The 17,967-nt window shown below is 45.6% G+C and overlaps 1 protein-coding gene across 1 annotated transcript in view; it reads right to left on the reverse strand.

The window, feature by feature from the left end:
* Window positions 1–3,169: 3,169 nt before the first annotated feature.
* The window catches only part of CAPN2 (calpain 2), a 63,460-nt gene continuing 48,662 nt past the window's right edge, over window positions 3,170–17,967 (reverse strand). Inside the window, exons 13-21 of the mRNA XM_008967770.5 lie at window positions 17,398–17,434; window positions 16,766–16,831; window positions 14,811–14,868; window positions 12,584–12,648; window positions 9,101–9,169; window positions 8,485–8,563; window positions 7,083–7,199; window positions 6,769–6,827; window positions 3,170–4,175 (exon numbers count right to left, since the gene is read on the reverse strand). Coding sequence (XP_008966018.1) covers window positions 4,152–4,175; window positions 6,769–6,827; window positions 7,083–7,199; window positions 8,485–8,563; window positions 9,101–9,169; window positions 12,584–12,648; window positions 14,811–14,868; window positions 16,766–16,831; window positions 17,398–17,434 — 574 coding nt within the window. The 3' untranslated portion in view covers window positions 3,170–4,151. The remainder of the gene's footprint in view (window positions 4,176–6,768; window positions 6,828–7,082; window positions 7,200–8,484; window positions 8,564–9,100; window positions 9,170–12,583; window positions 12,649–14,810; window positions 14,869–16,765; window positions 16,832–17,397; window positions 17,435–17,967) is intronic.

Genomic DNA, 17,967 nt, shown 5'->3' on the forward strand with positions numbered 1-17,967 from the left:
GGCAGGAGAGGAAGGCAGGAGGGCTGAGGCAGGAGGGTGGGCGGGGCAGGTGGGTGGGCAGTAAGACTTGGAGTGTGAAGACTTGACCTGCTGTCATTGGCTTTAAAGATGAAGAGGGTCATGGAATGTGGGGGTCAGGGAACATGGAAGCTGAGAAAGACCCCCGGCTGGCCCAGCCAGGAGATGGGGACTTCAGTCCTGATGGCCACATGGAACTGAACTCTGCTAACCTGAGTGGGCCTGGCTGGAAATGAATCCTCCCCAGGTCTCCAGAAGGAATGCATTAGTCCAGTGAGACCAGCGTTGGACTTCTCATCTACAGAATTGTGAGATAATGGCTATTTTTTTAGGCCACTAAATTTGTCTTAATTTGTTACAACTACAGGAAACAACATGGATTCTAGTCCGGGGCTGTCGTACTTACCCATCAGGTGACCTTGCCAAGGACACCCGACCTCCCTGAGCCTTCTTCCCTCATCTGCGGAGTTTAATGCCATTGCCTTGGCATGCTTCCGAGTTGTTGAGGAAAACCTAAGTTCTGTGCATGAAGGTACTTGGCACACTAAAGAATTACACAGATGTATGAACAGAGAAGATGTGAAAATTAGGGAACTGTGATCCCAGTTTTATATTCCTTAATTCTAAACTGAGAACATCATTGTTGTTAGTCTTTCTGTTCTTTAGTTTGTTTTATTATTAAAGTAAGTATCCTTATATCAAAGCTCCTTATAGAAATAGTATAGAAAAAGATTATGAAGGAGGGAGGGAAAAAGACCACTCTGGAGGTACCATTCACACTTGGGCCTATTTCTTTGTAGTCTTATCTATGATTTTTTTCTCTTTATATAGTTGAGAGCTTATTGTTTAAGCAATTCTGCATTCTCCTATATTATACTTGATATTGTATCATAAATATTAACATGAAAAAAAATTTTTTTTTTTGAGCCAGAGTCTCATTCTGTCACCTAGGCTGGAGTGTAGTGGCGCGATGTCGGCTCATGGCAACCTCCACCTCCTGGGTTCAAATGATTCTCATCTCAGCCTCCTGAGTAGCTGGGATTACAGGCCTGCGCCACCACACCCGGCTAATTTTTGTATTTTTATTAGAGACGGGGTTTTGCCATGTTGGCCAGGCTGGCCTTGAACTCCTGACCTCAAGTGATTCACTTGCCTCAGCCTCCCAAAGTGCTGGGATTACAGGTGTGAGCCACCATGCCTGGCCTATTAACATGAATTTTAATGGCTTCCTAATATTCCATCATGTCATTGAATCATTTGTCTAATGTTGAACAATTCTTGTGTATTGATGCTATAGTCATGTTTTTATGGTAGCACAGTTTTTAGGTCTTTACAAAACAAAAGGGAAGAAAGCAGGTGGGGAACAGACCATGCTAAAGGGGAGAGTATGCAAACCAGCTGTGCACATTCTAACGGCAGTGGAGCCACTGGGGATGTGGAGATTGTCACATGAATGGAGATGGAGTTAGCCAGAGAAGCAGACCTGAAGGAAACCAAAGGAATGTGGGTTCTCAGGAGAATCGTAAATGGTGTTAAAGGCAGCAGAAAGGTCCAGGGAGATAATGGCTGGTAGATGTTTATAGGATTTGGCATTAGGAGGTAACTGGTGATCATAAAAAGCAGCAGCAAAGAGAGGTAGGTGACTAGCCAGACTGTAGTGGGTGGAAAATGAATTGAGATCCAGTGTGGACAGCTTCTCCGGAAGCAGAAGCTTGGCTCTGGAGGAAGGAGAGGCCGCAGCAGGGGAGGTAAGAGTATTGAGTATACTTTAGGATGTGGTAGGTATTTATATATGTTTACATGCTGTGAGGGAAGAGCTGTGGAAAGAAAAACAGGAGAGGGGAAGAGAGAGAGAGGAGTTAATTGATAGAGGGCTGACTGACTGATGGGCCTGAGACTGCAATTCAGAGCAGAGACCCAGGAGGGAAGTAGTGAGGGTTGGTGGCGGCGGCGGGAGCGGGGGGTGGCGAGTTCGTACAGGCTCAGAAAGTTGAGCTTTACTTTGCTTATCATCTATTTGCGTATCTATTTTTGCCCCCTGTAAAACAGGCATTAGCAAACGTTACACTAGATGGGAAAATCAGGATGCTTGGTAATCTCTATTCCCTTTTCTTGTTCAGTCTTTTCAAAATTTGCTCTGATAAGCATATACCTTATTTATTTAATGTTATCTCAGAGACTAGGTCAGTCCCACAGATGAAAGTGCACCAGGAGATGCAGGGCCGTCAGCACAGTAGTCCAGGTTTGGAATGGCCTCTGCGGATGGGAGGGGCCTCCTTCCTGCTCCACTGTGTACCTCGTCTCTGGAGACCACTCTCTTCCTCAGAATCGAAAGCTGATCCCTCCTGCCTTTCACTCCCACCCCCTCCCAGCCTGGACCCTGGGGTCCTGTGTTGCAACCACTTCAGTCCCCACTGTCCATCCCCTTGTCCCCTGATCCTTCAGCCACCCTTCCCTTGCCCACCTCCAATCTTGAGTCAGTCCAAACATCTCCCACATCTTTCCTGCCACCTGTGCAGCTGGACAGAGAAATCACCGATGCGAGGAGGTTGGGACTCCTGCACTCTCATGGCCACCAGCCTCCCCTTTGCCCTCAAAATCCACTCAGCAAGCAAGAGAACTTCAACTCATTTGAGCTGAGTTTGGGAAATCCATCGTCTCACCTTGTTCAGGAAATACTAGGATGGCATTTGCCTATCTCAAGTCATCTTGAGGAAATGATTCATCAAGAACCACAAGCACCAGACCAGTGACTTCATCTGCATGTTTTCTCAGCTCCCTTGCTTGTCCCTACCCCAGGAGGAGCTGGCCAAGGTCGAGCAGGGAACTTCCTGAGAGGCACATACGTCTCTGTGTCGAGCAGGGAACTTCCTGAGAGGCACATACGTCTCTGTGCTGCCTAACAGCAGATCAGCAAGCAGTAGAAATTAGAGCTTCCCTTATGTTATGGTCAGATTATCAAAGTTTCTGAATTGGATTTTAAAAAATTTTATAGTTCCACATTTTAATTATAGGCAAGATGTCTTTTCCTTTGAATACATGAATTTACAGAGGCAGCATACCTTGTTAAAGTAGAAACAAGCTATAATCGTGTGCTCATAAACCGTCCTGTGGGGCTGCCCTCCAGGAAGGAAAACATGGCATGGTGTGATTGCATGGGGTAACCCTTTATTTTTATTTAACAGTACATTTGGAAGAAGATAAGGCAACAAGGCAAAATTTCTATAATGTTGCTAGCATTTTCCCAAGGTAAAGCCAGGAAACAAACTTGTGTCCTTTCTATAAGAACTTCTAAGTGATGTCCCCTCTAACTCCATGGACAGACACTAGTGGTGGTGAAGTTCATAAAGTTTTGAGGTGGCAAACAGCTTATTTTGTCCTTAATCATAATTGGTTTACAAATTGGATGCCTGGTTTTGGCATACTGGTTCAGTTGATCAAGCACAGGATCCCTTTGGTCTTTGTAAGACCAGATGTATAAGGCCGAATAGGGTCAAGAACTTGATTGTAAGGAGAACGATTTACTATTACCAATCAGTATTCTACAAAACCTGTCTCTTGTTTAACCCGAGCGACAGAGGTGAGTCTTCTCTCCTGGACTCTCCAGATGCCTTGACAAGATTACTACATGATATACCATGTTTCCCAGTTGGCTCATGGGAAATGGTAATCTTGGACTGTTGTTTGGTAGAATCAACAGCTGTGTTTTAAACTTGAAGTTGCTTTAAATATTCCCTGCCAAGGGCCTCGTGTCCTTTGAGAGTGACTCAGTGTTTTTGCTCAGCTGTTAAATACCTCCCTGCATTTTTTTTTCCTGATTTAATATTGCTATGAACAGGAAAGTGTGTAAAAGTAAAAAGTGTATACTATTTACAGATTTAAAGCTTTCTTTGACCTTGTCAAGGGTTAAGCGACTCATTTGCATTTAGTATAATGATATGCAAATCTTTTACTTTGATGTGTGAAACTTCTGCTATCTCAAATTGACAGTATCATTATTTTCAGCTATGATCATCCGTTTAAGTAAATGTTCCCATAATTTTGAGGTCCAGATACAAAGTGTTTTTCTATGGAAGCTTAGTCCTTGGCTGATTTTCCATCATGAGAAGTCTTCAGGCAGATTAGTTATAACTTCAAAGTACTGAGAAACAGAGCCACTGTGAGGAAGGAAAAAAAACCAAGTCAGCTCAGTGACCACTTTTAAAATTAAAGGCTATTTAAGTACCTGTAGATTGTTCCAAAAAACTTGTACTGGAAAAGCTGATTGAGGGCTACAATATCAGTGCACTAACTCATATTTTTCTTACCTGATTTCTAGAGTCTAGCTTTTAACAGGTCAGTAGTCTGTGTGATTTGCATTAAGTGGCCATGAATCATATTACAGGGTTGATTGCACACATGAAAAGTGAAATTCACACAACAGAAATTAGCATTTTCACATCTCTGCCTCAGAGTATCACATCAGAAGTTAGTTTGGGATGTGGATATCCCTGCAACCAATGGTGTTCAGCATTGGTTCTAAGTTGTAGTGATACGGAAACTTTAAATCAGATTGATTCAACTGGTCTGGGATACAGCCAGGACACCAGCACTTTGGCAAAGCTCCCCATGTGATGGAATCTGCAGCCAAGGTTGAAATCCCTGCAGACTGAACGGAGAGCTTCTGAACATGGCTCATCCTTGCAAAGACTACGAGAAGCGAGGATCTCCAGGAACCTGCAAAAGGTAAGGCTTAGGAGTGGCAGGAAAAGCCAGTGGGTAAGAAGATGCTTCTCGGAGGAGATGCGGAGGGAGTGGACTGAGCAGGCAGGCCAGGTGGACCCTGGAGTGGGGGTGGGTGGCTGGGGTAGAATAGGATATCCAGCAAGAATGACAGGCTAGGATTTCCAGAACTTAACATGTGGCATGTTTCGTGTCACAGTTGTGTTGACTCTACTATTTATTTTATTTTAAATTTTTTGAGACAGGGCCTCGGTCTGTCACCCAAGATGGAATGTAGTGGGGAGATCATGGCTCACTGCGGCCTTGACTTCTGGGCTCAGGTGTTCCTCCCACCTTAGCCTCCTGGGTAGCTGGGTCTACAGGCACGCACCACCATGCCTGGCTAATTTTTTATTTTTTATTTTTTTCTGAGACAGAGTTTTGCTCTTGTTGCCTAGGCTGGAGTGCAGTGGCGCCATCTCAGTTCACTGCAACCTCCACCTCCTAGGTTCATGTGATTCTCCTGCCTCAGCCTCCGGAGTAACGTATTTACAAGCACCTGCCACCACGCCCAGCTAATTTTTTTTTTAGATGCAGTTTTGCTCTTGTTGCCCAGGCTGGAGTACAATGGTGCAATCTCAGCTCGCCGCAACCTCCGCCTCCCAGGTTCAAGCAATCCTTTTGCTTCAGCCTCCTGAGTAGCTGGGATTAACAGGCATGTGTCACCACGCCTGGCTAATTTTGTATTTTTAGTAGAGATGGGGTTTCTCCATGTTGCTCAGGCTGGTCTCGAACTCCCAACCTCAGGTGATTCGCCCGCCTTGGCCTCCCAAAGTGCTAGGATTATAGATGTGAGCCACCGCGCCCAGCCCTAATTTTTGTATTTTCAGTAGAGACGCGGTTTCACCATGTTGGCCAGGCTGGTCTTGAGCTCCTGACCTCAGGTGATCCACCTGCCTTGGCCTCCCAAAGTGATGGGATTACAGGCATGAACCACTGCGGCCAGCCTAATTTTTTATTTTTTTAGAGATGGGGTTGACTCTACATTGCAATCTAGGGGTAGAGATATTTCCTAGGATATGTAAAGTTTTAAGCAAGTTAGTGTTATTTGTAACCAGATAGACTATATTTTCACTTTGCTAATACAATGCATAATAGCAGAATGAGACAGTTATTTAGTTGCTGCCTTCCTCCAGAGTTCAAAATCCACGGAAAAGAGCTGCCAGTGCCTTAGACCTGCCCTCCTCACCACTTCGCTCCTCTGTTACACGGACAGGACTGACAACTGCCATTCTCACCCAGTGTCAGCCACTTCGCCCAGCCCTCTGTGGCCTTCCCTGAGTATAGAGGAAATGCTGACTGGCGCCAGGTGATAATGGAAGTATACCCCACCTGGCTTCTTTCTTTCAGTGAGAGAACTTCCTGTCATTGGGATGACACGAGAACATTTTACGCTTTGCTTTTTGTGAAATTAGCATACCCACTTAATTCAGATTGATGATCATTTCAGAGATGTGTATTGCTAGGGTTCCAGACACATGAGTGCAATAATAATAAAAAATGGCAAACGTATTTACTAGTATTGGTTTTATCTTAAACGGGGAGGGAGTAGAGAAAACTAATTTGCTTAAAGTATTTTAAGTAGATCCATTCTAAGAATGATGGATCTTCCCAAAACCCAACTTGAATTTCAGCTGAAGGATTTCTTTATATAAACATGTTCTCCCTTGCATGCTAATCAGGAGTTCATTTTTCTAAGCATGATCCTGCAGCCACTCCTTAGTTTAACCTTGAGCTACACTCAAGTCAAAGCTCATGGGAAGAGGGAGCCAGGCGTGCATTTTGGACTTGAGAATAGGTGGTTGGAAAACAACTGCAAGTAAAAGTGCATTGTGGGATCTTACAACCGGTTACAGGCCTGGCCCCGACAGACCAAGAGCTCTTTAAAGCAAAACTTGAAAAAGCAGATCACTCAAGTAACAGCCCTTTCCGCCCCATGCCTCCCCCATCCCCTTAGAAGCAAGGCGGGGGCACGAGCTGCTGACTCACAGAGATAAGGTCGAGCTCTATTGTTCCAGTATTCTCGGGATCCAGCTGCTTAAATATCTCTGTGGAGGGAGAAAAAGAGGGTGTCACAAGTGAGTGAGCTGAAACAGATCACATTATCCTCTTTTCAGTTCAGCAACTGACTTCATTGACCACCATACATGCTTTCTTCCTCACCCTCAAATTAGTAAAGAGGGAATTTCATTCTCAACTCCTGGAAGACATGTCTCTAGTTTAGATGATTTCACCGAGGTGAAAGGCAGGCCACTTTAATACCAAGAGAACAGAAATGAGTCATTCCCCAAATATCCACTTACTGAATAGCGTTTCCAGCCGAACCAAACACCGAACAAAATTATCAAAATCGATGATGAGCTGGTCATCTGCAAACCGAGCAACGATGACTTGGTGGAGTTGACAGGGCATCTTGAAACCTGAAGTTACATGAACAAACAAACTCATTGCTAAGCATTAGATTGTTCCATTTAGCTGCGCTCACAGGCTATGAAACTAATGTGGTGATTTAAATGAGGTACAATTGCTTTTGTTCCTTGGCTGCTCTTCTGTGAGACTGGTGTTTGATTTTGCAAAGCCAGTACCTTCTGCTGTTTCTTTTGTTTTTGAACTGTCCACCTTCACCCTGCCTGTGTCCTTTGCTGACACATAAGTGTTTTCTTGCCTGTTTCTGTTCTCATGGTCACGGTTGCTTCATGTTGTTAACCATGCTGCTGCTGTTTGATTTTTTGTTTAGCTCTCAATTGTCTTGAAGATCAGATTCTTCCTGGATATATGTGAGCAGAAGCTTTCCTGGTAAACTCATAGTAGTTCTCCCTCCTTCCAGAGTAAAATAATTTTTATTGAGCCTGTGGCCACCTAGCATCAAGACTGCATGTCCCAGCTTCCTTGCAGTCAACAGAGGCCTTGTGATCAGAGTCTGGCTGGTGGGATGTGTGACCAGAAATGGCCTGTGTGCCCTTAAAGGCAAGGGGCCCTTCTTCTGTCAACCTGTTGGTGGCATGTGTTTGTGGTGGCAGGCTGTCCCAGGTCCCTTGGATGAGGGCAACCCTCGAAGGTCCGGTGGGCATCATGGATGGGGGGAGGCTGGGGGAAGCGTGATCAGATAGTGACATGGTAGGATAGTAGGAGGCACCGTCCTAGCCGTGGACTGCTGGAGCTGGGATTGCTATACGACAGAAAGACATACCTCGTATAAACCAATGTTGTGTGGGGTCTCTGCAGCAGCATTATATTCCAGCAAATAGAATGAACAGCCTCATGCTGACACATTTGTTCCCAAAGCCCAGCAGTCTCCTGCTTTGCTGGTCTACCACTCGCTTGTGTCCTTTTATTGATATCCAATTCTGCTAGGGTCTTACCCTAAGGGCTGAGCTGAGACATTCCATTTCTGCCTAACCAACCCTGCACCAGAAAGGAAGCACCTGGAGGAGGCTGTTGAGACCTGGCTTTGCCTGCTTACTGTGCCAGGCGGCTCCAAAGGAAACTTGGATTCAAGAAGGCACAGAGGGCAGAGCATCCTACTGCATTTAATTTTACCAATTAGTCTTTGAAAGGGGAATGAAAAGGAGGTGTCTGTATTAAACCAGCACCTACTTTATTTTATAGCTTTACCAAATCTTGTGTTATATGGTATAAGATGAGTGTTCACATATTCTACAGACAGATTAAACTAGGAACAAAAATGCAGTTATAAAGGGTTACCTGCTTCTTCTAACGCCTTCCGCATTTCATAGGAATTCATGGTACCAGACCTGTCAACGTCGATTTCTCGGTAAATTTTCTGGAACACATAAGTTAGCTGTAAGAACTATGACCCAAAGCAAAGCTGGCAAGTTACCTCCCTAGTATGTGCTGAGTGGGGATGAAGTTTTTCCAGCTCTGTGCCTCTAGTTTGGCCTTGGAAGAATCACTTATGTTTCTGCCTTAAATAACTAATAGTATTTTGCTTCTGTCTGTGAGCTGGTTTGTAAATACGCCCATCAAATCAGCCAGCCAACGCCCATAGGTCCATGTTCTTGTCTTATATAATTTTTGTACTTTAGCTGTCAAAAACCCTTTTCAGGAAACCCTTGATGGTGGCCTTTAGATGATCCCAATAATCAGGAGGAAGGGAATAGGCCATTTCACCTGCAAAGTCCTAGTTGGTTTTTTGTTTGCATTTCCTCAGCCCCATCTTTACTCACTCTGAGCTTCATTATGGGTAAAATCCCAATCCCCTTGGAAATGTTTCTCCACTCTGTGCAGGAGTTGCTGCATCTTAAAGCATATGAACAGAATGTTCCCCAACACAGATCCACCCGCATCTCTGGGATCTTACTTGGTATTTTTGAATCTTCATCCAGAGAATGTAGAACTCCTTCAGCCCCAGCTTGCCACTCCCGTCCGACTGCCTTCAGTCAAGGAAAGCCCTTGAGTGTGGGTCCATTTGCACATAGTGTCACCTAGTTTGTCTTCTCAACTGGATCTTTTGAATATCATAGCACATACACAAGGAGGGTTTGCAGAAGGATCCTTTTCCTGCTTTTCCCACTGGCTAAACCTCCATTTAAAGGATTGGAGGAAGGGCGAGAAAGACCTGCTGGCTCCCTGCCGATTCTGGTTGCTGTTTTGATCTAGGGGTGCTGTGGAGGCCCCAGATACTACTAAAAATGAGGTATTGGATGACATGCAGAGGGCTTTGGATGACTTCTAGTGGCTAGGCCCTTGCTGTTTTTTTAAAGTATGTGGAGTATATCTAAGAGGCCTTTGGTGAAGGGAGCTAGCAGGTGTACACCATGAATCCACTAGATAAAACTTCACAGAAGTGGCCAGGCATGGTGGCTCACACCTCTAATCCCAGCACTTTGGGAGGCCAAGGTGGGCAGATCACCTGTGGTCAGGAATTCGAGACCAGCCTGGCCAACACGGTGAAACCCTGTCTCTACTAAAAATAGAAAAATCAGCTGGGCATGGTGGCGCACACCTGTAGTCCTAGCTACTAGGGAGGCTGGAGGGGGGAGAATCACCTGAACCTGGGAGGCGGAGGTTGGAGTGAGCTGAGATCATGCCACTGCCCTCCAGCCTGAGTGACACAGTGAGACCCCGTCTCAAAAAACCAACCAACCAACTAAACAAACAAACAAACAGAAAAAACTTCACAGAAGCTTAGCCTGCCCCTTACCACCACTTCTCACTAAGCATTGGAAACAAGGGGGAAATGGATGACTAGTTTGCCTTGGGGACAGGTGGGTGGCCTGGGAAGGAGCTAGAGCAAAAGGGAAGTAGGATGCTCATGAAAGTAGCCCTTATCTAAATCAAGAAGACGATCTTATCCAACTTACAAGGGATGTGAAGGACCTCTTCAAGGAGAACTACAAACCACTGCTCAAGGAAATAAAAGAGGATACAAACAAATGGAAGAACATTCCATGCTCATGGGTAGGAAGAATCAATATCGTGAAAATGGCCATACTGCCCAAGGTAATTTACAGATTCAATGCCATCCCCATCAAGCTACCAATGACTTTCTTCACAGAATTGGAAAAAACTACTTTAAAGTTCATATGGAACCAAAAAAGAGCCCGCATCGCCAAGTCAATCCTGAGCCAAAAGAACAAAGCTGGAGGCATCACACTACCTGACTTCAAACTATACTACAAGGCTACAGTAACCAAAACAGCATGGTACTGGTACCAAAACAGAGATATAGATCAATGGAACAGAACAGAGCCCTCAGAAATAACGCCACATATCTACAACTATCTGATCTTTGATAAACCTGGGAAAAACAAGCAATGGGGAAAGGATTCCCTATTTAATAAATGGTGCTGGGAAAACTGGCTAGCCATATGTAGAAAGCTGAAACTGGATCCTTTCCTTACACCTTATACAAAAATCAATTCAAGATGGATTAAAGACTTAAACATTAGACCTAAAACCATAAAAACCCTAGAAGAAAACCTAGGCATTACCATTCAGGACATAGGCATGGGCAAGGACTTCATGTCTAAAACACCAAAAGCAATGGCAACAAAAGCCAAAATTGACAAATGGGATCTAATTAAACTAAAGAGCTTCTGCACAGCAAAAGAAACTACCATCAGAGTGAACAGGCAACCTACAAAATGGGAGAAAATTTTTGCAACCTGCTCATCTGACAAAGGGCTAATATCCAGAATCTACAATGAACTCAAACAAATTTACAAGAAAAAAACAACCCCATCAAAAAGTGGGCAAAGGACATGAACAGACACTTCTCAAAAGAAGACATTTATGCAGCCAAAAAACACATGAAAAAATGCTCACCATCACTGGCCATCAGAGAAATGCAAATCAAAACCATAATGAGATACCATCTCACACCAGTTAGAATGGCAATCATTAAAAAGTCAGGAAACAACAGGTGCTGGAGAGGATGTGGAGAAATAGGAACACTTTTACACTGTTGGTGGGACTGTAAACTAGTTCAACCATTGTGGAAGTCAGTGTGGCGATTCTTCAGGGATCTAGAACTAGAAATACCGTTTGACCCAGCCATCCCATTACTGGGTATATACCCAAAGGACTATAAATCATGCTGCTATAAAGACACATGCACACGTATGTTTATTGCGGCATTATTCACAATAGCAAAGACTTGGAACCAACCCAAATGTCCAACAACGATAGACTGGATTAAGAAAATGTGGCTCATATACACCATGGAATACTATGCAGCCATAAAAAATGATGAGTTCATGTCCTTTGTAGGGACATGGATGAAATTGGAAATCATCATTCTCAGTAAACTATCGCAAGAACAAAAAACCAAACACTGCATATTCTCACTCATAGGTGGGAATTGAACAATGAGAACACATGGACACAGGAAGGGGAACATCACACTCTGGGGACTGTTGTGGGGTGGGGGGAGGGGGGAGGGATGGCATTGGGAGATATACCTAATGCTAGATGACGAGTTAGTGGGTGCAAAGTACCAGCATGGCACATGTATACATATGTAACTAACCTGCACATTGTGCACATGTACCCTAAAACTTAAAGTATAATAATGATAAATAAATAAATAAATAAATAAAGAAGAAAATCTTGATCAGACAAAACAGATTCACATCAGAAATACTGTGGTTAGGGAATATTTTCCTAGAGGAAGTAATGGAAACACATCACTGAGGAAACAAATTCGAGCTGCTTTGTGCAAAGAAGTGATGGGCATATTGTCAGGAATTTCCTGCACCGGCCCCAGGAATGGACTGGTGGGCCTACATTCTTTTTCTTTCTTTTTTTTTTTTTTGGCGATGAGTCACGCTCTGTCACCCAGGCTGGAGTGCAGTGGCATGATCTCGGATCACTGCAACCTCCGCCTCCCAGGTTCAAGTGATTCTCCTGCCTCAGCCTCCTGAGTAGCTGGGATTACAGGTGCCCGCCACCACACCCAGCTAATTTTTGTATTTTTAGTAGAGACAAGGTTTCACCATGTTGGTCAGGCTGGTCTTGAACTCCTGACCTCGTGAGTCAGGAGGCCCACCTTGGCCTTCCAAAGTGCTGGGATTACAGGCATGAGCCACCGCCCGCCATGGGCCTGCATTCTAAGCCTTTCAGGGTAGGTGGGAGGGGGGGTGTAGCATTTGCTTTCCCTCATCAGAGGATTCTTGCATTTCCCTAGTAAGGGAGGTCAGCGCTGCTGACTGTCCGACAGCAACTCAGCAAGTTGGGAACAACTGGCTATTTTGAAAAGGGAGAAGGCCATGTGTTTGAATCTTTCTGGAGTGAGATTTTAAACTCCCCCAGTCTCTATTCCCTGGAGCACATTAAAGGATACATCTAGCATGTCAACCATAATTTTGCATGTCTCGATGCTGAAGCCATCTGACTTGATATCTTGGCCTAAAAGACAAAATCAGTGTGACAGGAAAAATCTCTGAGCGGTGATGTCCAGTTGAACTTTCCACAATCATGGAGATATTCTTTATCTGTGCCCTTCACATATAGAAGCCACTTCCATTATATTAAATAGCCACACGTGGCTAGTGACTACCAGACTGGGACAGTGCAGACGATGTCCACATTGTCCTGATGTCTCTGTATATTTGCCGTGGGCAAACAGGGCTTTAAAAAGTGCTTTTTGAACAAATAAATAACAGAATGATCAATGGTTGGGCCTTAGGTGCCCACAGGATATAAAGTCACCTGTAGTTGTTGGGCAGGGAAAAAGAAAACAGAGAGCAGGTGTGTTAATTCTAGGCTATGACCCGTGAGAGAAAGAGGTTTACTTGAACTGTCCATCTGCAGACATTTATGGACTGTGTCCCCAGCTGACTGAGAAACCTGAGGAACTGGGATCGATCCACGAGCTATTTGTGCTGCACTAAGTGAGTCCTGTCCACTTGGTGTTTGGCAGGTGGCATGAGACCCTCCCTGGTCACCAATGTGAACCTGGCTCCCCACAGACTTCACGAAAAGCCCAGCCTTTTTGTTATGTCCCTGAAAGAGGTTAGAGCCTGACCTGCCTCAAAGCTGCCACTCTGGGCACCAACCCCTTCTTAGATGGTCGTAAGGCTCTGGCCCAGCAGCTGTGCATGCAGACTCTGGTGTGGAGCCCTCCAGAAGGCTGGAGTCAGCAGGCAGCTAGGGGTAGGGTAGTAAGCTCAGAGGCACGTGCGGAGCGAATGCTGCTCCCCCAGCAAGGAGTGGGCTGAATCCAGGCAAGGCCCGCTTCTTCCCCACCTCCCAGCCCCACCCTCCATCTGTGCAGAAACAATGAGGCTTTAGTCTCCTCAGCTCATGAGGACTGCATATCTGAAGAGCTCTGTGACCTCACTTGTGCTTGGTGGCCTCCAGGGTAAACACAATCTTCTTGCCTTCCCTGAAAATTAGAGGAGGGCGGGTGCAGACTGGGTCTCCTCTGGGGAGGCCCTGCACTGGACTGACCGTAACCTGACTGGCCCAGCCCTCTTGGTTCACACTGGGAGGGAAGACCCAGCTGGCCCTGGACTCTTCTTTGGCTCTGAAAGGCAGATTTATTTTATCTCATGGAGTTAGGCTAGAGGCCATCTTGTCAGAGGGAATGATGTCCCTTGAAGTCCATGAGGCTTCTCGAGATGATCCCTAGGGCTGGTATGCAGCAAACAACCATGACTGCATTTGTCTCTGATGCAGATTCCTAACTTCTGATATGTTCAAAACTCTGCTTCCTGGATTGCCAGTTGCTCTCTTAACAAATGCAGCGTGATTCTTTTGATAATTTGAGGGGAAAAAATGTCTCTGTGTTGTGTTTCCCGCTCCTCCCTGCTGGTGATCCACAGTAAGGGGTTGAACAATCAATCCTCTGACATTTTTTTGCTTAAGAAATAGTTAGTTACAAGATGTGGCCGGGCACGGGGGCTCACACCTGTAATCCCAGCACTTTGGGAGGCCGAGGTGGGCAGATCACTTGAGGCCAGGAGTTCAAGACCAGCCTGGCCAACATGGAGAAACCCCGTCTCTAGGAAAATACAAAAATTAGCCGGATGTGGTAGTGCATGCCTGTAATCCCAGCACTTTGGGAGGCCAAGGCAGGTGGATCACTTGAGGTCAGGAGTTCAAGACCAGCCTGGCCAATATGGTGAAACCCTTTCTTTACTAAAAATACAAAAGTCAGCTGGCTGTGGTGGCACTTGCCTGTGATTCCAGCTACTTGGGAGGCTGAGGCAGGAGAATCGCTTGAATTTGGGAGGTAGAGATTGCAGTGAGCTGAGATTGTGCCACTTTACTCCAGCCTGGGCGACAGAGTGAGACTCTGTCTCAAAAATAAAATAAAATAAATTAAAAAAATAGATCACACAAAGCTAGTATGTAGTGGAAACCTGGATTTGATCTTTGATCTGTGGATGCTACAAACACTTGTTCTTTTTTATCACATCATACAAATCCTTCATCCACTTCTTGGCGGGGATGGAGGGTGGTGGTTTAGTCACAGCAGCCAGACATGGAGGGGGAAAGATTTCCATGTTCCCTCCCATCCACAGGGGAAAGAGCAGGATGAGGTTTTGCAATGAGGGGGTACTCACGCTTTGCTAGAACCCTTCTCAGGATGGTCTGCAGCTCAAAGGCAGAGATCTCCGCATCCTGTGGACACGTAACCAGAGCATAGTTATTGGCCCCCCGTGGGAGCTGGATGAGCACAGGGCAGGACACCAGTGCATTAGGTAGGCCTGCGGTGGGGCCTATGAATGTGCATTTCTAACAAGCCCCCCGAGCCATGTTGGGGCTGCTGTCCCCAGACCACACTTTGAGTAGTACTGCCCCATTCTGGATTTTAGATACAGTGTTTTTGGTTTGGTTCTTTTTAGAACACCCAGGCTGGGCTGGACTGCAGTGGAATGATCCTAGCTCACTGAAACCTCAAACTCCTAGGCTCAAACGATCCTCCAGCCTCAGCCTCCCAAAGTGCTGGGATTACAGGTGTGAGCCACTGTGCCCAGCCTAGATACGGTGTTTTAATGTACGGATGCAGTAGGGAGAGTTCACTCACCATTTCTTTGCTATAGAGAATATAAATAATAAATACTCCCCTCTACCCATGTTTGTGGTCTTTCTTAATTCTCTTATACCATTCCTCTTATCTGGCATGTCTTCTTCATTCTTTAAAACTCAAAGCTCAGACTTCCTGTAAAACTGGTGAAAACCAGCTGTCTCCAAGACCTAGCCGGCCCTCCTCTATGCCCATCATGCCAGGGCCCCTCATGGGCTCAGATGTCTCTATCCACTTACACATATTTGTGTAACTCATGGATAAACTCCTTTGTTTAAAACCAAGATTGATTGCAGTCATTTTTGCCTTTTGGGATGTGTATGTGTGGGATTCAATCAGAGGGGAAAGAAGACTCTCATGGCCCCTTTCCTTGGGAATCTGGGAGGGAGCAGAGGGTGAGAGGCCAGTGGAGGTGCAGAGCAGACGATGGCTGGCTTAGTACTTTGATGGGTCTTTAGGTCAGCGAAGGGAGTACCAGATGAGCTCAATGATTGGAAAGTTCCTCCACATAGTGAAGAAAGAGGACTTTTTTTTTTTTTGGAGTTGTTGGGAAGAAAGAGGGCGAAATAACTTTGTGATGGGACTAAATGGCCGAGGGATGTTTTTAAGAACAGGGAAGTGGCCAGGTATGGTGGCTCACACCCGTAATTCCAGCACTTTGGGAGGCTGAGGTGGGAGGACTGCTTGAGCTCAGGGGTTTAAGACCAGCCTGGACACCAAAGTGAGACCCTGTCTCTCAAAAAAATTGAAAAATTAGCTGGGCATGGTGGTATGCATCTGTAATCCCAACACTTTGGCAGACCAAGGTTGGAGGATTGTTGAGCCCAGGAGTTCCAGAGCAGCCTAGGCAACATGGCAAGACCCCGTCTCTATAAAAATAAAAATAAAATAAAAATTAGCTAGACATGGTGGTGTGCACCTATAGTCCCAGCTACTTGGGAGACTAAGGTGGCAAGATCTCTTGAGCCCAGGAAGTGGAGGCTGCAGTGAGCTATGATCATGCCACTGCACTCCAGCCTGGGTGACAGAGAGAGACCCTGTCTCTAAAAAGAAAAAAAGAAAAAAGAAAAGAGAACAGAGAAGCCTAATTCAAACACTCTGTTGCAGGTGGCCTGCATTCTTGAGACTTGAAACCCTTCCACCTCTCCAAATCCTTTGTGGAAATCAAGGATAAGGGGCCAAGTTTCATGCCTCAATTGGTGTAGAACAGAGAAAATAAAACAGTCACAAGGTGAGCCCAGGAATCCTAAGGAAGGAGGAACACAGAGTCAGGGCTGACCATGCAAATGGAAGCCCCCGGCAGCACGCGGAGGTCTTAGGGAGGACACACGCAAGAGGGCTGAGCTGGAACCCGAGTGCCATTTGCAATTTCTCTTTGCTTTTGTTCAGTTTGTTTCCTCTCCCCTTTAAACTAAAGTCCCCTTGGGGACACACACTGTCTCTTCCTTTGCATCAACCAGAGTGCATAACATCGTTTTTGGGAACATTTACCTCTCCTGCCAACTGGGCAAACAGTCTCCTGAATCCATCATCAATGTCATCCTCGCTGATGTCGAACTGGAAGGTGAGGCAGAGACATGAGAATGCATCAGAGCGAGGCATGACACCAAGTGTCTGCCTGCCCTTCCATGGCAGCCACCTCCCACTCCCCTTCTCTACCCCTCCCTGGGGCCCAAATTCTACGGTGATTTGGGTTAAGATCAGGTATAGTGTGAAGAATTAATATAAAGTTTTTTTTCTAATTAAAACACGAGGGAATGTAAATTATGTGGGAAGGAGTAATAGATTCTAATTTCTCACAGAGGTATCTTCTCTAGCATCCAATTAAAATGGCCTTTTAGGATCTATTCTAGTGGGGACTCAGAAGAATAAAGACTAGCTGGAATGTTGTGGATGGATTTTGACAGTGGCTAGCACAGCCCAATAGGCAAGGGACTGGCCCATGCCCCCAGCACAGAGGCCAGAGCTGATGCAGGTAGTCGACTCTTGGATTCCCAGTACCCGGCTTTATCCTTAGTTTCAGGCTTTGTTCGTGAAGTCCAAAAACTCTTGGAGTTTTTTTGCTCCTCTGCCCTCTGGATTGTCCAGGACAGAGTGGGTGAAATTCAAAGAGTTACAAATACCTCTTCAAGATTGGCCTCGATTTCATCATCGACAGCTCTGGAAATAGAAGGAAATTATGTGTTACTGGAAGGCAGGCGAGGGCAAAAAGGAAGGAAATCACTGCTAAAATGGAAGCAGTGCTAAATCCAGCAGGGGGTAGGTGGGGTGGGGCAGGGCTGCGGTGGGGGGAGGTCTTTGTATTCCAAGTTTCTGTGATAACACCTCCCCTAAAAAGCAAAAATTTTTCTGCATTCCAAGTTTCTGTGATAACATTTCTCTGCATTCCAAGTTTCTGTGATAACACATCCCCTAAACAGCAAAAATAAAGGCAGAAGTGATCTGAAGGAAGGGTCATGACCAAAGCAACGTGGGCAGCTGGAGATTTTTGTTTGCTAGTTTTTGATCTTTATCAAATAGGATAGCCTTCGCGTGTGGCGTGGTGTTCGTCCTAGCCTTAAGGAATAGCTTCTAAGTTCCACTTGAAATATCCTTTGCCAACGTAGACTTTCAGACTGAGAATCATGCAGTGCAAATCATCGCCTACTTGTTCTGCCTCAGGTTGGAGATGTGGGCAGTGCGGAGGCCTGTGT

This window comes from Pan paniscus, chromosome 1 (genome assembly GCF_029289425.2).
Source record: "Pan paniscus chromosome 1, NHGRI_mPanPan1-v2.0_pri, whole genome shotgun sequence".
NCBI lineage: Eukaryota > Metazoa > Chordata > Mammalia > Primates > Hominidae > Pan > Pan paniscus.